Here is a 27,040-nt window from a genome sequence, read left to right on the forward strand (position 1 = left end):
GAACAGAGCACCTCAGATTGGGAGCAATCTTCCTATGTGGCAGTAGAAAGGCTGAAAGTCCTCTTTGTTAAAAGCAGGCTTACTGACCTCCTGGGCTATTTTCCTACAGGCTCATGTCCTTATATCTGCTCTAGGTTCTACCACTTGAATGGCAAGGAAAGGAAGAGGAAAAAGAATATCTTCCTAATGGTTGATCTATCTGCTTATTCTGAATTTTGTTCGGTCATTGTGTCAAGCAGGAAGCAACACAGGCTATCACAGCTCCCCAGAGAAAATCTAAAGAAACTGGTATTTCCAAGAGACCAAAGACCAAATCCTAAGGAAATAATTTGCCATAGGAGCTCAAATATTTCATCATACCAAAACTTTGACCTCCTGATACCTATCTAGATCAATGCTGTAGTCTGTGGTTCTCATCTTTAATTAGAGTGGGGAAAGAGAAGACAGTCATAGGACTTTTGTACTGCCCCAGTCGCCCACCCTGTAGTAAGAGTATGCCACTAATGTGTCAAATAATCTGTTTACAGAAATCACTGCACAGTCAGATGCTAGTGAAATTCGACAGGACTGGAAACCTACATTCCTTAGTAATGAAGAGTTTACACAATTAATGTTAGAGGTATGTCCAGATTTAATTTTTGAAAAGTTTTATTTTCCTCAAAAAAAACCACAACACAACATAAATCATAGGAGTGACTAATTTTAGTATAATTTTAACAATATTAATTTAATGTTGAAAATACTTAATTCCGTGTAAATCAATAAACTGTTATTGTCAATTAAAATTAATCAGTGCAAGTATTGTAAGCAAATAGTATTATCTGGTAAAAGAATGACAAAATTTTCATATTTTCAGTATTAAATGAATTTTTGAGTGGATTAATAAAAGTCAGAAAACTATAGCTACCAAATTCTCTACCTGAGATGATACTAGCAACATTCAAATGAAGAATAATATATTTTATTCATCATATATTAAATATAATGAAATGTATCCTACTTGACAGTAGTTTTTTTAACAAATTAAAATCTACCCCAAAATAACATAAAGTTATAATAAATGAGTATTTTGAAAATGTAAAACAAATGAAATGTACATTGAAAGGCAATTCTTCTTAATTCAAGTAGAAACTTTTTTATGTGTGTAGAATAACGTAGGTATCATCTATGGGCACAAAGCACACAGAATTCAGTATCAAATTTCCATGAAAACTTACCATAAATAGGAAACAGAGGCAGTATAGGTTGGCAGTACAGTTAAGGACAAGAAAGTAGATACATAACAGAAAGTAACCTAGAAAGATTAGAGGAAAGTAATTGAGATGGAGAAGTAGGCATTGTTAAATAATTACATCTCTTATCCTGCTGGTTTGGATTTATTCTTTTACACTTTAAGTGTTTATCTGTGTTGGGTATGTACAGGGTGGGGCAAAGGTAGGTTTACAGTTGTGAGTATGGGAAACATAATTCTTGAATTGTCATTTATTAATTGTATTTTTTATATGAATAACTAAATCTACTTTTGCCCCACCCTGTTTATGTAATGGCTATGTATTGTGTCTTTGTATAGTGACTAAAATCTAAGCAACATAAAGTATTTGCAAGTTAATGAGGAACAGTTAATTGCTAGATTAAGTCTTTGTATATTCAAGAGAAATGTTAACATGGAAATTTGTTGGAATATAAATATATTGTATATATTTAAACCTGTACTTAAAAACCTGAAATAAAACTGATCACTTTTCACATACTAACTCAGTGAATCCTCAAAATACTCTTATGATGTAGACACTATTAGTATCTCTTTCTTACTGCCAAATGAGGCAATCGAGGAACAAAGAGATTATGAAACTTGCCCAAAAGTAAGTAGCTCAGCTGGGATTTTTTGCAGGTAGACTAGCCTCTGCTCCCCTGGCCTCAGCCCTGTGAAACTTCTTTCAGTGGACGCTAACCATGGTGCCGAACTTGCAGCTTAGTAACCAGCAGCTAGCTTGTTAAATTAGTGGACACTTGAGTTATAAACCAGAAAATAGTTTCTGATTTTGTCAAATATTTTTTCTAAAAAGTAGTTTGACATTGTCCAAGATTATCTCTTTAGGTAATAAATATTATTTTTATGAAAGGGTGCACACAGCTAACATCTACAACAGAGAAAGGAAATAACTCATTTAATTATACTAATTTTAATTTAAAATTTTTTTTAATTTTCTTTATTGATTAAGGTATTACATATGTGTCCTTATCCCCTTATTGCCTCCCCAACCCCTGCTCATGCCCTCGCCCTCCTGGTGTCTGTGTCCATTGGTTATGCTTATATGCATGCATACAAGTCCTTTGGTTGATCATTCCCTCTTACCCACTCCCTCCCCTTCCTTCCCTCTGAGGTTTGACGGTCTGATCGATGCTTCTGTCTCTGGATCTGTTTTTGTTCATCAGTTTATGTTGTTCATTATATTCCATAAATGAGTGTGATCATGTGATATTTATCTTTGTCCAACTGACTTATTTCGCTTAGCATAATGCTCTCCGGGTCCATCCATGTTGCAAATGGTAGGAGTTCCTTCCTTTTTACAGCAGCATAGTATTCCATTGTGTAGATGTACCACCGTTTTTTAATCCACTCATCTGCTGATGGGCACTTAGGCTGTTTCCAAATCTTAGCTACTGTAAATTGTGCTATGAAGATTGGGGTACATATATCCTTTCTGATTGGTGTTTCTAGTTTCTTGAGTTATTCCTAGAAGTGGGATCACTGGGTCAAATGGGAGTTCCATTTTTAGTGTTTTGAGGAAACTCCATACTGTTCTCCACAGTGGCTTCACCAGTCTGCATTCCCACCAGTAGTGCACAAGGGTTCCTTTTTCTCTGCATCCTCGCCAGCACTTGTTATTTGATGATTTGTTGATGACAGCCATTCTGACAGGTGTGAGATGGTACCGCATTGTCATTTTGATTTGCATCTCTCGGATGATGAGTGACTTTGAGCATGTTTTCATATGTCTCTTGGCTTCCTGTATGTCCTCTTTCAAAAAGTATTTAGGCCAGTTGCCCATTTTTTGATTGGGTTGTTTATCTTCCTTTTGTTAAGTTGTATGAGTTCTCTGTAAATGTTGGAGAGTAAACCCTTATCATATATCACATTGGCAAATATGTTTTCCCATGCAGTGGGCTTTCTTGTTGTTTTGTTGATGGTTTCTTTTGCTGTGTACAAGCTTTTTATTTTGATGTAGTCCCATTTGTTTATTTTCTCTTTAGTTTCCATTGCCCTAGGTGCTGTATCGTAAGATCTTAAGAGGAATCCACAGGCAGCAAAATCTAATTTTAATTTTGTGATTATATTCTCAGTGCAATCCTATATAATAAAAGCCCAATGACCAAATGGTGGAATAACCAGAACGACCAGTCGACCAGTCACTATGAGCTGCCCCCTGGTGGTCAGTGCGCTCCCACAGTGGGAATGCTGCTCTGCTGACTGGGATGAGCGGCACTCCCACAGCAGGCCGATCCCCACAGTCCATGCCCCCCACCAGTGCAAGAATTTGTGCACTGGGCCTCTAGTTTTTAATAAAATATGTGGTAATCATTAACTATTTACCTAGCTTCATTGGTATGAAAAATTTCTTAAAATTAATAAAGTTAATTTTAAGCCCTAGCCTGTTGGGCTCAGTCGATAGAGCATCTAACCTGTGGAAGAAAGAGTCCTGGGTTTGATTCTAGTCAAGGGCACATACTTTAGTTGCAGGCTCCTCACCTGGCCTGGCCCTGGTCAGGTCACTTACAGGAGGCAACCAATCGATGTGTTTCTCTCACATCAATGTTTCTCTTGGTTTTTCCCTCTCTCTTCCTCTCTCCCTAAAAAAAATCAATGGAAAAATGTCCTTGGGCAAGGCTTAACAACAATACCAAAAAAGCTGTGTAATATCTACATTCATGTATCAATAATCTTAATGAAGATAAACTATCTGTTCACTAATAAGCTAAACACAAAAGCTTTGTCTTCAAATTTTTCACAATGGACAGATCTTTATTAATGTCAGGACACAGTAGTATTAAAAAAAATCAAAGATTTAAGAGATTATGACGTTATATACAGCAGAAAACTTAATCATATATAAATTAGTTGTCTCATCATGATCCTCACAGCTTTCAGGATTACATTCCTGAAAAATGTTATATTTACTTATTATTAATATGTCAAACATATTTTTTATTTTAGTATTTACAACTGTCAAGTAAATATGTATTCTAACATTAATGTGTTTGTATTGCAACCTGCATCTAACTAACCTAGATGTGTTCCTACTGGCTAGTCACTTTGATCAGATTACAGGTAGGCAGTGCAGATACCATTTTCTGCAGAATTTCAGATGTAGGTTATACCTGGGAATGTTAGAGCTGCTAGTGGAAGAGATTCGATCATTCACCTCAACTTCTTCATTTTGTGGATGAGATCCAGAGAAGTTGCAGCTTGTCCCAGGTCAGATAGCTAATTAATGGAAGAACTAGGACTGAGATATTAAAATTCACTTATAACCTGTATGTTAGCCTTTTCTCTCTCCATTCCTCCATTGCCATCCGTCTCTACTCTGTTGCGGAATATTCCTTGCAACCTTGAGGTAGAGAGTAGTCAAGGAAATCAGGGCAATTTAGCCTGACCTCTATGCAAAGTCATCTTTAGGTGAAGTTCTCTCTTAGTGCGTTGTTCTTTCCCTTGGAAGCCGACAGCTCTCTCTGGTAGTCTACAAGGCAAGAGCTAGTGAGTGCCCTGTCAACTTCACTTTAGATACAAATCCGCAAGGAAGTTCTATCCCCTCCCCTAGAACTTCCATTTCAGTCTTCCCCCGATTAAACACTCACTAACAAAGAAGGTTTACATAGTCCTTTTAATATGGCTCAATTAGGTATCAAATAGGAAGACAAGGAGTTTTAACGAATGAGCCTTCCCCTTATACAGTGTGGAAGAGGGATAAGTTTCACAGTCTTCACTTTTGGGAGGGGGATGTCCATATCTCTCTGATCTTCATCTTCAGGGCCCCTTGAGCTTTTGGTGTACCCCCTACCTGCTTGGGAAATTACATCCATCACTCAAAAGACTGGGCCCTGGTCTTTACTTGTATTAAGAATTTGGCAAGATTCTAGTGGAGGCTTTCCTCTGCTTAACCTTTGCCTGCTTTGGAAAATGAAAGGACAACCTATGGTCCTAGGAGTGGGATAAAGTCGTGAAGAGTACTGATTTCAATTTATTTCCCTTTACACAATAGAACTGCACCCCGATTCGTAACAAATATCCTAATAGCAAATACAGATCATCATAGTAAATATTAATTTGCTTTCAAAGATGATATAATCTAGCTTCATATGAGAAAAGCTAGTTCTTAAGAACATCATTTTGACCTTTTCCTTATGAAATAATAATACTGGCATTATATTAAGGAATTTTTGTAAAAATAATTTCATGAATTTGCATGAATTATAAGGTTTTTATTCCTTCTACATTAGCCGAGAATGGGTTTCTTTTAGCCATTTTAGAAAGTAGTCATCTACTCAAAATAAGTTCTTTTCAATATCCAAATCTCTCCCCCAATAGAAGGGGTGGTGGCATGCCTTTTTTTCATGCATTCAATGTATACTTCAATAATTACTTAGAAATAGAGGGAGGTTGCTCTAACTCCACGCTCTGGAAATTAAATACAAGTATTTTTTGTCTGCTATATGCTACACATATGCTAGGTCCTGCAGATACAGTGCTATAGAAGATATGTATGGCTCTTAACAGAGATTGCTATCCTTTGAGAGATCCTATAATAAAATAAGAAATCAAAATTGAGTGTGATAACTTTCAGAACTCCTCTTCGTATTTTTTCTGCTATATATCTTCAATATCTTTTACACTGGATTTTCCTTTCCCTCAGCCTGCAAATATACTTGTAACTTTTTTTTAAATTGCCTTCCCTTGATACTTGCTTCCCTTTAAACTTTCATCTCTCTTTTCTTCCATTCTAAAGTTCTTGGTAGAGTGGTTTTATAAGTGCCTCTGATCATCCACTCGTCTCTAAATTCATTAGTCTGACCGATCTTCCTATTGGCATCTGTTCTGAAAGTCACCAAATTTATTTCTCATTTCGTATCCTATTTGATCTTATTTTACACTGAACCATCCATCTTCCTTCTCACCTTGTCACATTCTCTTCTATTGATTTCCTCATCGACAGTTGTATTCTGTCTTTGATTTTCTCTGGTACTTGTCATTCGCATCCCCACATGTAGATAATTCCCCAAGGATTTGTCTGGAATGCAGATCTGCAGATCTCATATCTTCAGCGGTTACTTCTGTACCTAAGATTCTCAAATGAAAATACTTTATCTTCTGTAAAATACAGGATCACTTTATTAATAAGTATTGTATCTCTGCATGGCTTCTCTCCTGAACTCTAACTTCACATTTCTCTATGTCTAAGTTCTTTCTTCTCTATTCTTACTGCACTTAATTTCATTCAGATTCTCATTAACTTCACTGTCTATTCTAAAGTCATTGAGATTTTCCTATCTTAATTTTTTCCCCCTCTAAATCTATTTACACACTGCTTCCAGACTACTCTTGAACATAAGATATAGGTCCTTATGTCTTAACCTGGCATTTCATGGCCTTTCATGATCTATCCTTAGCCTACCTTTTCAGATTTATTTCCCTTTCACTCAATTCCTCATGTATCTCCCTACAGTTCATACACCTCTCGTTTGATATATACAAAAGGTGATAATGTATTCTTTGTGTGCCAAAGACATTATTAATGATATGTGTACTTCAGAGATATTAGCATCTTCAAATAAGGCCATCTGTACACAATATATGAATGATAAGGTAGAACATTAAATCCATAGTTTAGAAACCAACTGTCCAATAGCCAAAGAGTGATTTTTTTTCTCCAAAAGCATTTAAAAAATGCACAAAGATATATACTATACTACAGTATTGTGAAGGGGGAAAGCTAGCATTTTGATAATGCTCTGGAAATTTCTACCTTATGTCTTTTGTCATTTAGTAAGTTAGACTTTTATTTTTGTGCTAGAAAACACTTTTTTCTTTTCATTTAACTGACTATTATGTTTAATTTCAGGCTCTTGATGGTTTTTTTTTAGCAATCATGACAGATGGAAGCATAATATATGTGTCTGAGAGTGTAACTTCATTACTTGAACATTTACCAGTAAGTATAAAAATCCTGTGATCTTTTTCTTATTTAATGCCTATTTTCAACATTCTAAAGTACTTGAAAATGTACCTCCAGAGCGATGTTAAGCAATAAGTAGAGTGTGGAGGAGAACGCAAAATACATCTTTGTTTTAACATGGCTGTTTTTTCTCAGTTCAGTCATGCCTCTGTAATCTGTAGTAACTATTCAGTGACCACTGTATCCAATCTCTGTTCTTGCTGTCCTATTTTTTCTAATGCTAAGTTTTCAGTGTTTCCTTTTTATTCAGCCTGGTGAAGACGTTGCTGAATCACTGAGAATATCTTGGGAATAATTAAATTTCTACTGAGATATTCCTGTTACAGCTAGAGGAACACAAATAATTTTCTCAAAAGAATAATTTAAAAGTGCACACTAAAAATAATAGATATAGAACTTTTGTGCTCTATGGCTTGACTTGCTAATGCCCAAGTGGCCATATTCAGTGTGTTATCAATATGACCTTAAGGCTACAGAATTGGAAAATAATTACATTGTATGATTTTGATAAAGATGGTGAACACCAAAATTAATGTGTTTGTTGTTTTATTCCAAGTATAATTATTGAATATCAACTCTCTACCAGACACGATGTTAGATGCTCTGCTGCAGCTGACAGTTCTAATGAATTTGAAATTTTTATTTAATATGTAATGTTCTTATCTAAGATAGGGCTTGTGGTATAAATATTCTGAAGTTACTTATAAATTACTCTTAATTTATTATAAATACAAAGTACCTGTTTTATAAAGGTCTCTTTTAAGAGATACTGATAAGCAGTATCTTCCTCCCTCTGATTACTCTGCCACCTCATCCTATCTAATAAAAGAGTACTGTGCAAATTGACCATCACTCCAAGACACGAGATGGCTGCCACAAGATGGCTGTCAGTGGAGAGCAGCTTTGGGCAATCAGGCCAGCAGGGGAGGGCAGTTGGGAAGGACCAGGCCTGAAAGAGAGGGCCGTTGGGGGGACCAGGCCAGCAGGAGAGGGCAGTTGAGAGGGATCAGCCCTGCAGAGGAAGGGCAGTTAAGGGCCACCAGGCCAGCAGAGGAGGGTAGTTAGGGGCAATCGGGCTGGCAAGGGAGCAGTTAGGCATGGATCAGGCTGGCAGGGCAGTGGTTAGGGAGTGATCAGGCAGGCAGGCAGAAGCAGTTAGGGGCAATCAGGAAGGTAGGCAGGCGATCGGTTGGGAGCCAGCAGTCCCGGATTGTGAGTGGGTCCCATATTGGAGAGGGTGCAGGATATGCTAAGGGATGCACACCCTCCGTGCACGAATTTCGTGCACCAGCCCTCTAGTATTCTATATAAAGAATGGACACTACACTTAAAAGACCAGATTTAAAAGGGTATTTTCTTACTGAAAGCCAGGCATTAAGTAATTTGCTGATTTTTGTGGCTCACACCAGAAAATGACTTGGTTTGCCTGCTTTTCTAGGGGCTTTCATTAACAGTAAGCTCAAAAAGTAGGTAATTAGCCCATCTAAAATTTGAGAGGAAACAGATTATAGAACTAAACTAGTATAGGCAGAGAAAAGGACAGATTGATTAACTGAATTTTCTGGTTTTGTTTTTTTTTTAATTATGTGAAAAAAGCTGGGGAAAGAAACTCATTGTAGGATTAAGATAATGATTAAAATAAGATTAATACAAATAAAGGTATTATTATATGCTTTTAAACCATATACCATTGTATAGGTTTTCTTTTCATTATGTATTTATAGAAACTAATTTTTTAAATTAAATTTCTAAAAATTTTATTCATAATCAGCATCTTATGTAATATATGTGGTAACACTTTTTAAAAGCCTACTTTTTGGGCACTTTCCTTGAACTCCATTCAGAATTAGATGCCCTTCCTCTCTCTCTGCTTATGTTACCTTGTACCTACTGCCATCATGACACTTACAGTGAATTGTAATTTTCTGGTTATTTGGGTAATCATGGTAGGTGTAGCTTTTTAAATGCAGGGACTTTATATCTACAATGGGCTAGCTAGTTTCTTAGAGAGGCATTTGGTAGTATTTTATTGAATGTATAAAAATGAGTAGGCTATTTGATGTAGCTGTTTTAAAAAATCTTTCCTAATGGCACACTGGTGTTGAATCTTTAGTGAGGTGGCGTTTAATTGATTTTTGAAATAGGTAACATGTGATAGATCTAGTTGGGATCCAAGCATTTTGTCATTAACATTCCCTCCTCGTGAAAACTGTCTTTACCTTTCCATTCCATCCTGGATTTTTAAAAGCCTTTCTATTTTATAACTGTTTTTAGATTACAGAAAAATCAAGAAAATAGTACATAGAGTTCCCATGTGCCCCATACCCAGTTTCCTATGTTATTAACATTATCTTGATATTTTTCATTGTTTGTATTAGCCAAAGCATATAGATTGGTAGGTGAATTTTTGGGCAGAGGAAATTGCTGCTGCTGCTCTAGTAGACCCATTTCATTCCATACTAAGTTAATAGTGTCCTTTGTTAATATGTTTTTGATGCTCACCAGTTCCTATGGACACTTTTCTTCACATCACCTTGAAAAATGTAAACACCAGTGTTCTGCGGGGCGGGGTGGGCAGGAGGCAAAAAGAGAAACACATTTTTTGAGAAAATAATACTCAGGATCAAACATAAGGAAAAAATATGTGACTTTCTGTTTTAGTTGTCGTTAATATTCAAACTGTAACAGATACTAAACAAAAGGTTTAAAATAATGATGTCTCTTTCATTGTGTCTTAATGTATATACCTGTTATCTAAAATAGAATTTTGGCTATTGCCAGAAGGGAAGACACATTAGCAAATACCTAAATTAGGCTTTAGTGTTTATAGTTCAGTTCTTTTGAGAAATTAAAACTTGCCATCTTAAATTAGTGGTCAATATGACTTAAAAATTTTAAATTTAAATTTTAAATCAGACCATAAAATTACAAGACTGATTCTATAGGTCCTGCAAGAAAAATGTTTTCTTAACTTTGTCACTTTATGCTTATTAGGCACATTTTAACCTATTTGTGGCTAATAATTGGGCATAAATGCTTTATTCTCTTGAGATTGGAAAGAAAACTTATGGATTTTTTTTGTCTCCCAATCTAGCTTTCTGTGACAAATTAGGCTCAGACCACCTTAGTGCCGGAAGAAATTTAAGACAGCCTTAGCCCACCCCCTTTATATTATCAGCAAGAAACATGAAACTAGAGAAATTGGACTTAACTGTGCAACATTTTTGTGGAGCTTCCAAGACACAAAGTTGGTGTCTTACTATATTTCAAATTTAAAATGTTTTAAATTTTACAACTAAAGATTGATTCCTCACACTTGTTTAAATATATTCCTTAGAGAGAATATATTAAAGTTGTAACCAAGTAATACAAAGAAGATGATAACCACATTATAGCTTAGCAGAGTCCAGGACTAAAAATGCTTCTGTGAGGATACTGGGCAAGCCTTTCCTTTTCTCCTCTTAACTTGAGAGTTTGGGAATGTAAACACAAATGTGTTTTAAGAAAGGCAGTAAACCCTGTGGTGTGCTCATCCAGGGTGGCTCTGTGGTTGAGCAGTGACCTATGCACCAGGAGGCTACGGTTTGATTCCTGGTCACAGCCTATCCCAGGTTCCTGGCTCAATTCCCCGGAGGCAGGAATGATTTTCTCTCATCATTGATGTTTCTATCTCTCTCTTCCTCTCTGAAATCAGTATATATAAAGAAAGCCAGTACAGTCTTTATCAGCAGTTTACAGAAATAGAATTTAGAATTTTTTTGAGTAGTTATATAATGATTATTTGATAGGGCCAGAACTTTTCTTCTTATGCCTATACATAAGGAACACAGTTGTTTAAAAATATGTTATATTCAACATATATTTAACGTATTTTCTGAGGAGCTTTCACTCCTTTTTAAGCAAGTACTCTACTGCAGTTATTTAATTGTCAGTTGTCTATCTGAGGGGTAAGATAATTGGTTACATTTTATAATTTCCACAAAATGTAGAAAAACAGAAAGGCTATTGATATATGTCACATAACTAACTCAGCAGGATTTACATTTCTTCTTCATGATAATGCTTGAAGGAGATAAAAGGATCAGGATAGCTGCTTTTCTAACTTTCTTTGAATTGTGTTTGGGAACTGAGTGAATGGTATGGTGATATTAAGTATGATTAGCTTCATTTAGAGATTTTAAATGTGGTGATTAATGGAAAGTTCGACATGTTAGTCACCTGCTAACTCTGATCCTTCCTTCATAGTATAAAGTTTCAGGAGAAGCAGTGCTTGTGATCATACCACTCTATGATCATACTACTCATTTATATTCTTTTCTCTGTGAATATGAAACACCTATCAGTTTATAGCTGGAAAAGCAAGGATAACATAGGTCAGTTTATAATTTCCTGAATAGTAAAAGAAATTGTCAGTGAGAACAAATAGTAGAAAACTATAATCGTTTTCAAAATGAAAGTTTTATTACTTCAAATAGTTTTATTTTTCTGTTTAAACTATTTTTTACATTTATATCAATGCCTCTCTTTTGTCAATAAAAAGCAGTTTTCTAGTAATTTTGTTATTCATGCCTGAATTTTTAGTGCATAACTTCTGTTCTAGGGGCTTTTCAGACTTTCAGGGGGGGAAAAAATACCTTCTTAAAATGCAGATATATTTTTATTGTGGTTATCCATAAGCCTTTACTAAATAACTCCTTAATCTAGAATCATTTATTTTACTAATAACTGTTATATGCAATGCACAACTTTAATGTGTCTTAATTTGAAGGGAGGAGGAAAATATATAAGAGATGGGGGCTTTTATTTACATACTAGAGGCCCGGTGCACAAATTCATGCACCAGTGGGGTCCCTCATCCTGGCCTGTGGGATCGGGCCAAAACTGGCTCTCCGACATCCCCTGAGGGGTCCGAAATTGCAAGAGGGTGCAGGCTAGGTCGAGGGACCCCACCGGTGCACGATCTGTACAATCGGGGCCGGGAAGAAATGTGGGAAGTTAACCAGCTGGGGAAGGCCTGCAGGAGGGCTCCAGGGCATGTCTGGCCCATCTTGCTCAGCCCCAATTGGCCAGACCCCAGCAGCAAGCTAACCTACCGGTTGGAGCGTTTTCCCCCTGGTGGTCAGTGCACATCATAGTGACTGGTCAATTGTCTGCCTCCGGTGGTCAGTGCACATCATAGCAGCTGGTCAACCGGTCAACTCTCTGCCCCCTGGTGGTCAGTACACGTCATAGGAAGTGGTTGAGTGGCCTTAGCATATCGTTAGTATATTACGCTTTGATTGGTTGAACGGCCGACTGGTCGATCGGACACTTAGCATATTAGGCTTTTAATATATAGGATGGGCAGTGGGCAGTAAGACATAGACATTAAAATACAATTGACAGAAATGTTTTATGGGAAATGAATGATACAAGTAATAAGTAGTGAAGGAATTTTATTTACTGTGGATTAATGGTGTTAAGAAAATACTTTTTTGAAGGAAATAATTTGAACTGGTCTTTGAAAGATGGAAGATACAAATACTAGTATGTGGAGAAAGAGAGGAAGGCTATTCCAATTTATAGAGTGGACTTTGAGAGCTAGAGAAAAGAAAAAATGTGAATGTATGGCTTTTATGGAGAGTACGGTAAAAACTCTTCCCACTTCCCACCTCCCCAGTGGCTCTCTTTTGTTGTTTGAGGGTTTTTGTTTTTAAACCATGAATTTCTTTCTTTGAACAAAATCTTTACAATGTTTAAACCCAAATAAAAGTGGAACTGCTTTTGTGAATACAGAGGCAAAGAGCCTTAGCCCTGCCTTGACAGCTCCTTTTCACTCCACAGTCCTTGAGACACCCCTTCAGTATCTCCAGCATTCCACAGAGCAGTTTGAAAATATGGATAAACTAAGTAGAATAGTCTGGATTTGGTAGAAAATGTGAAATCACTGATTTGTTGTCAGTGGTTATTAGGATAGGAACTGTTTTATTCGTATTTGATTCCCATAGCCATGGCACATTGTAGGCAACCTGTTTGTCAAATTACAGTTTACTGAATCATTATTAAAGCCATATTTGAGCAAGGATTATGTTTGACATACTACTTATTTTGGGGGAGGAGGGTTAGCTAACAGCAGGGCTTTTTGACAGTGGGATACAGGATGGATGGATGGAAAAGATGAAGTAAAGAAGAAAAGACACATTAGACAATTGAAATGACACCAAAGTCAAATCTCCTCTTTGTTTAGCCTGTGGCTAGTCCTGTGTTATAGTAAATACCACCATAAATTACCAGAGGCTTGGATATACCATAGGGTTATGTCTTGTAGCCAAAGATTTTTCTAATTAACTTCCTTAGTTCTGTTATATTTTAAACTGGAGAACTGGTGCATGAAAATTGTGCATGGCGGGGGGGTGGGGGGGGGTGTTCCTCAGCCCGGCCTGCACCTTCTACAATCTGGGACTCCTCAGGGGATGTCTGACTCACAATTCGAAACCACTGGATCCTAACTGCTTGCCTGCCTACCAGCCTGATCACCCCCTAACCGCTCCCCTACCGGCCTGATCACCCCCAACTGCCCTCCCCTGCCGGCCTGATCACCCCCAACAGCCCTCCCCTGCTGGCCTGGTTGCCCACAACTGCCCTCCCCTGTCCGCCTGATCTCCCCCAACTGCCCTCCCCTGCCGCAACCCACCTCCTCTGCTGGGCCCCGCCTCTGCTGTGCGCACAGCCATCTTGAGAGGGCCATCTTGTGAGGGCGTGATGCATGAGGTCGTGGCGACCACCTAGGCTATTATTAGTATTCAGCAGTTCTCAACCTGTGGGTCGCAAACAATGAAAATACATCCTGCATATCAGATATTTACATTACGATTCATAACAGTAGCAAAATTATAGTTATGAAGTAGCAACGAAAATAATTTTATGGTTGGGGTCACCACAACATGAACTGTATTAAAGGGTCGCAGCATTAGGAAGGTTGAGAACCACTGGCAGATGTTCAAATTTGGTGAAACTCACCTTTGCAAATCATTTATCAGACTTTTCAAGATCATATGGATCATGGATCTGATGAAGACACGGAGACATGGAGGTCATGTTAATCATCTTCCACTTTGTTTTGTTTTTAAATATTTTTTTTATTGATTTCAGAGAGCAAGGGAGAGGGAGAGAGTGATAGAAATATCAGTGATGAGAGAGAATCATTGATCAGCTGCTTCCTGCACACCCCACATGGGGGATCAAACCTGCAACCAGGGCATGTGCCCTGACCGGGAATCGAACCCTGACCTCCTAGTTCATAGGTTGATGCTCAACCACTGAGCCATACCAGCCAGGCTTCTCTTATTCTTTAAGTTGTTCTCTGTAACTTGATGTTTGTCAGTTTTTACAAATAATCAAGTTAATCATATGTTCAGCTGATGTTTTAAGAGTGATTATATCCTTTTAAAATACATGTCTCTTGAATCACTAAAGTTATTTTATTTTCTTGGATTTTTATTTTCAGTCTGATCTTGTGGATCAAAGTATATTTAATTTCATCCCAGAGGGGGAACATTCAGAGGTTTATAAAATACTCTCTACCCATCTGCTGGAAAGTGACTCATTAACCCCGGAATATTTAAAATGTAAGTAGTAGCTGTTAAGGAAAAAGCTAAATGTATTTGGTCATGTTATACTTTGCTTTTGTAACAAACACAGTCATGTTTGACTAACACATAGCATCGTTTCATATACCTTATTAGATCACTTTTAAATTTTAAAAAATATGTATAATACGGAATTAAGACTGTATTTTAAAGTTTGAACTCTATTCTAGAATATATTGAAATCCCATCTTTTTTGTTATAATAGTTATGCCATAAACTGTATTTTACACAAAAGTGGAACTTTATAATATGTTTTTATTAATTTGTAAATAAAATCTTATGTAATGAGAAAATTAAACATTATTATTTTCACTATAATCAACCAGTTGGACAATAATAACTTCTGTATTTTTAAGAAATAGTAACTAAAGAAATTTGTTTGCTTTACTAATTAAAAAAATCATTTATTGGGTATATGTTACATGCCAGGCAATTGTGCAATATCAAAGAAGTGCCAAGAACAGTGAAAAATAGTTCCTGTTTTTGAAAACTAAAAATACTATGGTATAATCAGACATCTCTTCTAGGTTCATTGGCAAATTAATTTGACCAGAATACCTCATTTTCTTCACTAAATTTTTCTCTATGTAAAATCTGAGATGATCACAAGACTATATTTATATTTGGTCATTAGTTATTAGATTTTTTTTTTTAATCACTTTTTTCGTTATTTTTTAATTTTGACTTTTCTGGTCATACTGATACTAATTTTGACATTTCTGGTAATTCTGATATTATTAATCATTTGAAAAGTTCTTGGTATTTTGAACTCTCAAGTTCTATAGAAAACTAACTGTCCAAGAATACACACACACACACACATATGTGTAAGTATGTATGAATGTATATCTTTGATGTGACTGAGTGGCCTGTCAGAAGATGAGATGAATTAGAGACCAGGAGAGTCCATTTGAAGCCTATTTATAATTGTTTAAAAAATTAAGTTCTTATGACATTACCAATAGACCACTCTAGTTTTTCAACTAGGAGAAAGATTTGTGCTGGATATAATGATGTAGATCAGTTATATGCCTATAAATAGTATTTCAAGTCATTGATTGAATTGTATTATTTGAGATGAATATATAGAGTAAGGAGAGAAGAATTAGAAAGGTAGAACACTGAGACCTAAAAGATGACAAAGAAAGGGTCCACTATAGAGGCCTTCATAGGGCAGAGTTGGTGGGAGAACTGAATGAAAGCCTCTGGCAGAAAGACAAACGTTAGGCTTCTGCTTCTAAGATTGGAGGGTGGATGGCAACAATACGTTTTGATAGAGAGAAACCTTAATTAAAAGACTTACCCCTAGTTAAACACCGATATACAAAAAGTTATTTTCCCAGAAAAAAAAGTGTTTCATGCCAGAAGATTAAACATGATTTAAAACGGAGGTAAATTCAGGTTTCTGCAAATAGGTCATTTGAGCCTTAATGAAAGTGAGGTGGTACCAGTGGTGTTATTTGTGTCTAGAAAAGGAAATGGGGCCTAATCTTTCATTCAGACTTGTTCGATTTTTATTATGTAGTGAGGACCTGGCAAAAAAGGTGGCTTTTTGGTTTGGATAAAATCTCAGGTGGAAAATTTGAAAAGGATTAGCCTGGAAGTAAAAAACTACAGAAGTAAGGATGGAGAAGAAAGCCTATATGTGCGTGTTGAGTAGATAAATTCAATAGGACTTAGTGTTAGGCAGGAGACCAAGTGGCTAAAGTTCATCTGTGGAGGTTTTAGGAAGAAGGTGGTTAGATTTTGAACCTGTTGTGGTAGGTAATGAAGTCATACATGATAATGACAGAAGAATGTGAGTTTGATGCTGTGAATTAAGAAGGCATTACTAGTCCTTGAGTGCTGAAATAATAACTGTGAAAGTAACATCAGTTAACAATTGTAGGGAAAGTTCAATTCTAGTGGCAGGAGTATGGAGGCATATATAGGATACATTTTTGTAGTTACCTAGATGGTTTGCATCTATACTAAATTGGTGGTATTGGATGCTCATTTGGAAAAATAAGTTATGAGAGCTTTTTTGGTGAAATAAAAAGCAGGTCCTGGTGACAGACTGGAGGCTTGTGGAAGAGAAGAGACCAAATTAATATGGTTTCTATCTTGAGAAATAGGAACACATAGGTCAGAGGGGAAAAATAGCTGGCTTAGGAAGAGAGAGGGATAAATTCACTTTGAAATATTTTTAGTTTGAGTTGTTGATGGGACAATCAAGTAGCAATGTCCTGAAAGCACATAGTGACCTGAGACTTAGTCTTATACAAAATGTTAGAGTTGGGGAGAGAGATTTAGGGGTAAGTAAGTTGACTAAATGCTGATAAATTTATAAAGGGCAATGATAGATCAAGATCAAAACAAGTTTATAAGTGCTCACAATTTGAAGACTGATTAGTAGAAATATAGAAATTTTCAATAAGGTAGGAAGGTAAGTTTCAGGCTATTGAATGAAGTGGGAGTTTTAAGAAGAGGTAGTAATAATGAGGAAAGCCCATTGAAGTTAATAGTACAGTAGTATTCCCTTATTTGTGTTTCACTTTGCATGGTTTCAGTTACTTGCAATCAATCTCCATCTGAAAATATAAAATGGAAAATGTTAAAAATAAATAATTCATAAATTTTAAATTGCATGTCATTCTGAATAGTGTGATGAAATCTCATGTCATCCTGCTCTGTACCACATAGGATGTGAATTATCTCTCTGTCCAGCATATCCTTTCTGTACATACAGTACAATAAAATATTTTGAGAGAGACCACAGTCACATAACTATAATAAAAAGTATATTGTGATGACAGGTATACCTTGAAGATATTTCCAGTTAAGTTCCCAGACCACCACAATAAAGCAAGTCATAATCTTTCTGCTAGTGGTATGTCTTGCCTTCAATATGTAAAAAATTCAGTATCTGTGAAGTGCAGTAACACAAGTGCAATAAAATGAGGTATACCTGTAACTGTTCTTTCATGATTAGTAATTATTACTCTCTTACTGTGCCTAATTTGTAAATTAAACTTTATCATAGGTATGTACGTTTGCCAAAATATTAGTACTTATAGGGTTTGATACTATCTGTGATGTCAGACATCCACTGGGGGTTTTGGAACATATCTCCCTGGATTAAGGGGGGATTACTGTACAAGTATTGGTGATCTTTATGCAAGCAATTCCTATAGAGCAGGGTGGAGAACATCCAGCCTGTGGGCCATTTAAGTAAGGCCCACAAAATCATTTGGTCTGGCCCAGCCAGGGCATTTGGGGTGAGTTATTTAAATGTTTGACCAAATATAGCAGGCTAATTTTAGGTTGGCAATTTTGTATGGCCTGCGAATGGTGTTATAAATATTCAGATGGTTCTTGGCAGAAAAAAGGTTTCTCATCCCTGCTATACAGGTTATAAGGAAGAAAGCCACCATGCGTGAAGTTAAGATAAATGAATATGCGTATGGAACTTAAAGCACATAATGAAAAGCAAGGCAATTTCTCTGATACTATAAAGAGTAGCATGGCCCTAGCTGGTTTGGCTCAGTGGATAGAGAGTCGGCCTGTGGACTGAAGGGTCCCAGGTTCGATTCTGGTCAAGGGCACATGCCCAAGTTGCTGGCTTGTTCCCCAATGGGGGGCATGCTGGAGGCAGCTGACTGATCAATGGTTCTCTCTCATCATTGATGTTTCTGTCTCTCTCTCCCTCTCCCTACCTCTCTGAAATAAATGAAAATATATTTTAAAAAAAGAGTAGTATGAAAAAATTTTGTTTATCTGAGATGGGAAGACCTAAGCAGATTTACAAATAGACACAAATGACTCAAAGAAGAGAAGGTGTGGATGCTAAAGGAATGAATAAAGGTGTAGCCCTGATCCTAAAGAACATAGGAAAGACTGTTCACAGTAGACATAGAAGCATTAACTTTAAAATGGGAAACACAACTGTTCTTTGAAATTAGAGTGAAGAATGAGAAGGAAGGACAGATAAAAATGGGGAAATATGGAGTTGCTTATATCAGAAGATCAGTTTTCTCTATTAAGGATAGATCATCTATTTTCTGTATTAAGAAGATCATCTCCTATAGTTATTCTACTTTTATGGACTAAATAAAAATGTAATTGAGTACTGTTAGAGAAAATATTGTAAACTTGTACAACTTTTATAATCTTTTCATGTAATATATCACTCATGATAAATCACAAATATATTTTTTCTCCCACTTCAGCAAAAAATCAGTTAGAATTCTGTTGTCATATGCTTCGAGGAACAATAGACCCAAAAGAGCCATCTACCTATGAATATGTGAAATTTATAGGAAATTTCAAATCTTTAAACAGTGGTGAGTTAAAATGCTTTTCTTCCAATGTATTTTTATTTTATTTTTTTTATTTTTTTTTTTTAAATATATTTTATTGATTTTTTACAGAGAGGAAGGGAGAGAGATAGAGAGTTAGAAACATCGATGAGAGAGAAACATCGATCAGCTGCCTCCTGCACATCTCCCACTGGGGATATGCCCGCAACCCAGGCACATGCCCCTGACCGGAATCGAACCCGGGACCCTTCAGTCCGCAGGCCGACGCTCTATCCACTGAGCCAAACCGGTTTCGGCCCAATGTATTTTTAATCTGGTATTGTTTCAAGCTCTTGAAAACATAGATATTTGAACATCAATAATAACTAGATTTTACTGGATTAAGTGATGATACATATTTCCTTATTGTTTTAGTATCCACTTCAGCACACAATGGTTTTGAAGGAACTATACAACGCACACACAGACCATCTTATGAAGATAGAGTTTGTTTTGTAGCTACTGTCAGATTAGCTACACCTCAGTTCATCAAGGTATGTTTTGAATTTTATTTCCTAAAGGGGATTTAAATTCATATTTTGCCGAATAGTCTTTATGTAATTTTTTTTTGCTGTTTCTAGAATAACTGAAACTTCCTACAAACATTAAAGATAGTGATGGCCATTAATATTGAAATATATATCATCATAATGCTGTATTTTTTAAGCACATAATGAGTTATCCAAGGTACTCATTAAATTTAGAATTCATTTTGAAAAATATATCCTTTGCAGTTAACCAGTGGTTACATATCACTGTTGTGCGTTTGTGCAAAATTTTAAGATGCTTTTTTTTGTGTAGTTCATAACCTACATTAAAGGAGAAAGGCCAAACGTGTGTAATTTTAAAGATTATTTTTGACATTTTCTTTAGAAATATACAAGTGGCTTTTTACTTTTTACTTGAATGCAATTTATCTTTTTAGTTTTAAAATTTAATTAAAGAATGTATTTTTATTTTTTGGACCTCACAAGCAGATGATTAGTAGGGAAGTGGAAGGTGAGGTAATTCAGCCACTAAAAGAACGTGGCTGGAAGTAAACCAGGCTAAGATTTTAAAATTAGGAAGATGCCATATTGTAGGACAAGTACTGAATTAGTAGTTAGAAGATCTTAAACAGTTTTGCTCTTCTTGTTTTGATCTTAGGAAATTATAGCAGTGGCAAATATTTAGTGCTTATTACATACTGTATATTTTATGTTCATTATCTAATTTAATTCTTATAACAATCCTTTAAGGTAGATGCTAGTGTGATCCCCATTTTATGTATAAGGAAACAGGCTTAGGGAAGTTAAGTTATTTGCCCAAAGTCAAAGTTATTAAGTGGTAGAAATGAGATTGATTCTAATTCTTTTTCTCTCAAAGCCCATACTCTTTAATCACTGCATTGTGCTATAGAAGGTCATTCAAGGACACAGAGGCAGGTTGGAATACATTGTTGAATATGAGTAGAGTCTAGGGTTACTGTGTGTGGAGGGGGTAGGGATGTTGGGAGATGATAAAAAATAGAAAAAGGCCAGAACTGAAATATGTTTCGTTCTTTATTTTTTTTTTATTTCTCCATGCTGAAGAGTTTAAACTTTATCCTAACAGAATGAGGAATCATTAAGCAGGGAAGTTATATAGTTATATTTGAGTATTAGTAAGGTAATTACAGCCATAATAGAAGATGGGTTGAAGAACACGTAGAGTTGTTTGGGGAGATGCTGTGGCAATAATATGAACCAATGATGATGAGGGTCTAGTCTGAACTAAGACACTGAAGATGGATGGGGTTAAATAGATTTTTTTTTTAAGATAGAAGGTGAATTTGAAAGGATTTAGTAGTAAGCATTTAGATGGTAAAAGGTGATATAGAAAATTGTTTTAACTGGATATGAGGAATAAGGCAGTTTGTTCATTTTAGGAAATACTGAGTTTGTGATGTGTGGGGACATCTACACAGAAATATGGCACTGAAGTTCAGGAGAGAGATCTGAATTCAGAATTAGGATTTATAGGCATGTGAGTGAATGGAGAAACGTGTCGAGTAAGAAGTACTCCTCTAGAAGCCTGCATTTATTTATTGCCATATTCTTTAGTATTAGAAAATTAAAATGTGTTAAAAAAATTGCTAGAAAAGTTGTCTAATAAGGACTTCTGTGGCTAACAATATTTAGGATTCTTCAAAAGGCAGAAAAGTATTTCTGAATTTTAATTATTAATTTATTTGTAGGAAATGTGCACTGTTGAAGAACCCAATGAAGAGTTTACATCTAGACATAGTTTAGAATGGAAATTTCTATTTCTAGATCACAGGTAACTCCATTTTTAAATTTTATAAAAAGGGAACAGTCATATAATTGTTTAAATTAATGGATTTCCAAAACAAACTTTTTCTGATTTGGATGATCAAGTTCGTTATCCACTTTTTCAAATATATAAAGGTTCCCTTAAAATTGATTTTTAGTTGGAATATTCCTCATTATGGAAAAAGTTATAATATTGCTTTATATGTAATTTAGGGCACCACCCATAATAGGATATTTGCCATTTGAAGTTCTGGGAACATCAGGCTATGATTACTATCATGTGGATGACCTAGAAAATTTGGCAAAATGTCATGAACACTGTAAGTAGACTTTAATCTTTCTGATGGTGATAAGTGTTTTTAATCATATAAGTAACTATTGTATTAATAGAAGGTGGTAAAATACAGACATATAAACATTTTTGTATTTTTGAAATATAACCAATCCATTAGGAATAATAGGTCAAGTTTAAATTAAATTTGTTCCTATTTACATATTTCAGTCTGTAATAGTAAGTACAGTTTTATAAAATGATGTCTAATAAACCTTGTTCTGAAGTATATAAATGCTATATCTGGAGTAAGAAGTAGATTCCTTTGAAAATTGAAATAGTATGTCAAAATATTAGGACACTATATCATAAATTTTGACTTATAGACATATAAATCTACCCAGGAGGTAGGTATACATCTAAAGATTCTTTCAGAAAGTTCGTAGTGAATGCTTAATGTTACTTATCATTATTGTTATTAACAGCAAAAGCATTATCTCACTGCCCTGCACTATGCAAACAATTTATTCATCACCACAGTTCTAGAAAGTAGCTTCTATTATCTCTATGAATAAACAGGCACAGCAAGGCCAAGTAGTTTGCCCACAATCTGGTACCTCATTGGTGGTAGCAAAAGGATTAGAATCTAGACCTATCGCTGGACCACATGCTGTTTATAATTTGTTTCAGAGGTTTGTTTCAATGATAGGTTTTATTTGCTGTCCTTATCCTCCTCCCCAAATCCTACTATCTTAGATATCCTCTAAAACTTAAATTAGATATTTAAGATTCTTTCAAGATTCTTAGGCTGGTCTAATAAGCCTCTCTATATGAAAATTAAGCATGTTTTATGATAATAATTACATGGAAGATTTTTAGAGTAAAGTCATTTTATCACAAAAGAAAGCATTATTCACTTCAAGCAATATGGGTACTAAACTCATGATAACGTACACTGAGAGAAATAGATATTGATGCTTGACCAGCACTTCCTAAGGTTTGGTCTATTGAATGCCAGTCCTTTCAAAATGGATTTTACGGTCAAGGAAAACTAGGAAACCCTTCATAATCAATCCTCCGCCTTCCCCAAATCTTAACATACATTAACATACTTAAGGTTTTGAGAAGATTAAACCTATTTAACAAAGTTTCTCAAATTAATTTAACCATAAAACCCCCTCTTTTTTTGTTTAATATCTGTTAAAAGGCTGTAGAATTTAAAATTTAGGGAAATACTCTCAGAACAAAAGATACACACAGACTACAAATAAAGGGATGAAAAGATATTTCATGCAAATGGAAATGAAATAAAGTTAGTAGCAATACTTACATCTGACAAAATAGAATTTAAAGCAAAGTCTATAGTAAGAGACTTAAGAAGGACACTATGTATGATAAAGGGAGCAATCCAACAAGAGGATGGAATCCTTGTGAACATTTATGCACCCAATATAGGAGCACCTAAATATGTAAAGCTAATCTTGATGGACATAAAGGGAGAGATCAACAGCAATACAATCATAGTAGGGGACCCCCATTGACATTGATGGATAGATCTTCCAGACAGTAAACCAACAAGGAAACAGTAGGTAGATTTCTTTTTTTTTTCTGTCACCATAGATCAGATAGATTTTAATTGATATCTTCAGAGCATTTAACCCCAAAGCCACAGAGTATACATTCTTTTCAAGTGCCCATTGAACATTTCCTAGGGTAGACCACATGTTAGGACACAAAACAAGTTTCCATAAATTTAAGAAGATTGAAATCATATCAGGCATCTTCTCTGATTGTAATGGTATGAAATTAGAAATCAGTCACAAGAAAAGAATTGAGAAACACACAAAGACTTGGAAGCTAAATAACATGTTACTAAACAATGAATGGGTTAACAACAGGGTCAAGAAAAAAATTAAAAGATACCTTGAAAAAAACAAAAATGAGAACACAACAACCTAAAATCTATGGGACACAGCAAAAGTAGCCCTAAAAGGGAATTCCATAGCATTACAGGCCTATCTCAAGAAACAAGAAAAATCTCAAACAAAAGAAACTAGAAAAAGAACAACTAACAAAGCCCAAATTGAGTAGAAGGAAGAAAATAATTAGAGCACAAATAAATAAAATAGAGTCTAAAAAACAATATAAAAGATCAATGAAATCAAGAGCTGGTTCTTTGAAAAGATAAACAAGATTAACAAACTTCAGCCAGGCTCATGAAGTAAAAAAGAGAGAGGTCTCAAGATCAGAAATGAAAGAGGAGAAGTAACTACTGATACCAAAAAAAATGCAAAGGAGTGTAAGAAAATATTATGAATAATTGTATGCCAACAAATTCAACAACCTGGATGAAATGGATAAATTCCTAGAAACATAGTCTTCCAAAATGGAATCAGGAAGAATCAGAAAATCTGAATAGACAGATTACAACTAGTGAAATTGAAGCAATAATAAAAAAAATTCTCAAAAGTCCTGGACTGTGTGGGTCTATAGATTATTTTTACCAAACATTCAAAGAACTAACTTCTGTCCTTCTCAAACCATTCCAAAGAATTCTAGATGAGGAAAGACTCCCAAGCTCATTTTAAGAGGCCAACATTATCCTAATTTCAAAACCAGATAAAGACACTACAAAGAAGAAAAATTATAGGTCAATTCCCTGATGAACATAGATGCTAAAATCCTCAACAAAATATTAGCAAACTGGATTCAGCAATACACTGAAAAGATCATACACCATTAAGTGGGATTTATTCTGGGGATGCAGGTTGGTACAAGTATCTCCAAATCAATAAATGTGATACACCACATAAAAAGCTGAAGGATGAAAACCACATGATCATATCAATAGATGGAAAAAAGTCATTTTATGAAATCCACCCATTTATTATTATTTAAAATATCTTTTTATTGGCTTCAGAGAGGAAGGGAGAGGGAGACAGAGATAGAAACATCAATGATGAGAGAGAATCATTGATTGGCTGCCTCCTGCATGCCCCTTACTGGGCATGTGCCCTTGACTGGAATCAAACCCAGGACCTTCAGTCCACAGGTTGACGCTCTATCCACTGAGCAGAAAAGGCTAGAGCCCATTTTTTATTTAAAAACTCAGCAAAGTGGGAGTAGAGGAAACATATCTCAACGTAATAAAGGTCACATATCCACAAATCCACAGCTGCCAGCATGCCCACTGGGAAAAACTACAAGTATTTCCTTTAAGAGCAGGAATAAGCTATGTCTACTTTCATTACTCTTATTTAACATAGTAGTGGAAATCTTAGCCACAGCAATCAGACAAGAAGAAGAAAAAAGGCATCTAAATTGGAAAGGAAGAAATAAAACTGTCACCAGATGACATGATACTGTCATATACAGAACCCTAAAGTAGATTTCACACAAAATAACTAGAACCAATAAATGAATTTAGTAAAGAAGCATGATATAAAATAAATATCCAGAAATCAATTGCATTTCTATACACCAATACTGAACTATTAGAAAGAGAAACTAAGAAAATGATCCCATCACAGTTGCTTTAAAAAAAAAAAATGCCTAGGAATAAATTTAATGGAAGTAAGAGACCTGTACTAGGAAAATTATGACATCGAAGAAAGAAAATGAAGAAGACACAAATAAGTGGAAGCATATGTCATCCTTTTCAAAGATAGAAAGAATTAACATCATTAAAATGTCCATACAACCGAAAGCAATCTATAGATTCAATGCAATTCCTATCAATATACTAATGGTGTATTTCACAGAATTAGAACAAATATTCCAAAAATGTATGTGGAGCAACAAAAGACCCAGGTTAGCCACAGTAATCTTGAGAAAGAAGAACAAAGTTGGAAGAATCATGGTACCTGGTACCAAACTAATATACTATAAGGTCATAGCAATCAAAACAGCATGGTACTAGCATAAATTAATGGAACAGAATAGAGGACCCAGAAATAAACCCACACTTTCACACTCAATATTTGACCAAGGACGCAAAAACATACAAGGAACTAAAGATAGTCTATTCCATAATTGTTGGGAAAATTGGACAGGTACATGCAAAAAGATGAAACTAGACCATTTTCTTACACTGTGCACAAGCATAAGCTCAAAATGGGTTAAAGACTTATAAATGTTAGGCTCAAAACCATAAAAATCATAGAAAAAAACATAAGCAGTAAAATTTTGGACATTTCTCATAGCAGTATTTTTTTTAAATATATATCTCCTTGGGCAAAGAAAAAATAAACAAATGGGAATACATAAAACTAAAATGTTTTTGCACAAAGGGAACCATCTACTAAATGAAAAGATAACCCACTGAGAACATATTTGCCAATGACTCATGTGATAAGGGGTAAATATCCAAAATTTATAAAGAACTTAGAAAACTCAACACCAAAAAGACAATCCAATTTGAAAAATGGACAAAGGACAGGAATGGACACTTCTCAAAAGAGGACATAAAGATGGCCAATAGACATATGAAAAGATCATCAGAAAAATGTAAATTAAAACCACAATGAGATATTACCTCACACTGTCAGAATGGCTATCATCAATAAATCAATCAGCAAACAAGTTTTGGCGAGAATGTGGAGAAAAGGGAACCCTTGTGCACTGTTGGTGGTAATGCAGATTGGTATAGTCGCTGTGGAAAACAATATTGAGTTTCCTCAAAAAATTAAAAATGGAACTGCCTTATGACCCAGTGATTTCACTTCTGGGAATATATCTGCAGAAACACAAAACACTAATTGGAAAGAATATATGCACCCCTATGTTCATTACAGTGTTATTTACAATATCTAAGATTTGGAAGCAGCCCAAGTTCCCATCAATAGAGTGGATAAAAACACCATGGTACATTTACACAATGGAATACTACCTGGCTGTAAAAAAAGAGGAAAGGTTACTCTTTGCAACAGCATGGATGGACTTGAAAGCATTATGCTAAAGAAAATAAACCAATCAGAGAAAGACAAGTACCATATGATTTCACTCAAATGTAGAATCTAACGAACAAAATAAATTAACAAAATAGAAACAGACTCACAAAGACCAGACTGACATCTGTCAGAGGGAGCTAGGTTGGAGGGGCAGGTTGAAGGGATTAATTTTTTTAAAAAGAAGACTAATAGACACAGATAGCAGAGTGGTAATTGCCAGAGGAAAAGGAGGGTGGGAGGTGGCGGGGGCGGGGGGATGTAGAAGAGGGTATAGGGAGGCTAAATGGTGATATACACCTGAGAACTATATAACTTTATTAGCCATATTACCG

The 27,040-nt window shown here is 35.5% G+C and overlaps 1 protein-coding gene across 2 annotated transcripts in view; it reads left to right on the top strand.

Annotated features, from left to right (window-relative positions):
* CLOCK (clock circadian regulator) overlaps positions 1-27,040 on the top strand; it is a 157,763-nt gene that overhangs the window by 96,165 nt on the left and 34,558 nt on the right. The window contains exons 9-15 of one of the 2 annotated variants that reach the window (XM_081096990.1): positions 528-619; positions 7,119-7,208; positions 14,719-14,839; positions 19,069-19,182; positions 19,573-19,691; positions 21,413-21,495; positions 21,702-21,808. In XM_081096990.1, coding sequence (XP_080953116.1) covers positions 528-619; positions 7,119-7,208; positions 14,719-14,839; positions 19,069-19,182; positions 19,573-19,691; positions 21,413-21,495; positions 21,702-21,808 — 726 coding nt within the window. The remainder of the gene's footprint in view (positions 1-527; positions 620-7,118; positions 7,209-14,718; positions 14,840-19,068; positions 19,183-19,572; positions 19,692-21,412; positions 21,496-21,701; positions 21,809-27,040) is intronic. The other variant, XM_081096991.1, reaches the window with a different exon arrangement.

Source organism: Myotis nattereri (assembly GCF_964212035.1).
Source record: "Myotis nattereri genome assembly, chromosome: 1".
Taxonomy (NCBI): domain Eukaryota; kingdom Metazoa; phylum Chordata; class Mammalia; order Chiroptera; family Vespertilionidae; genus Myotis; species Myotis nattereri.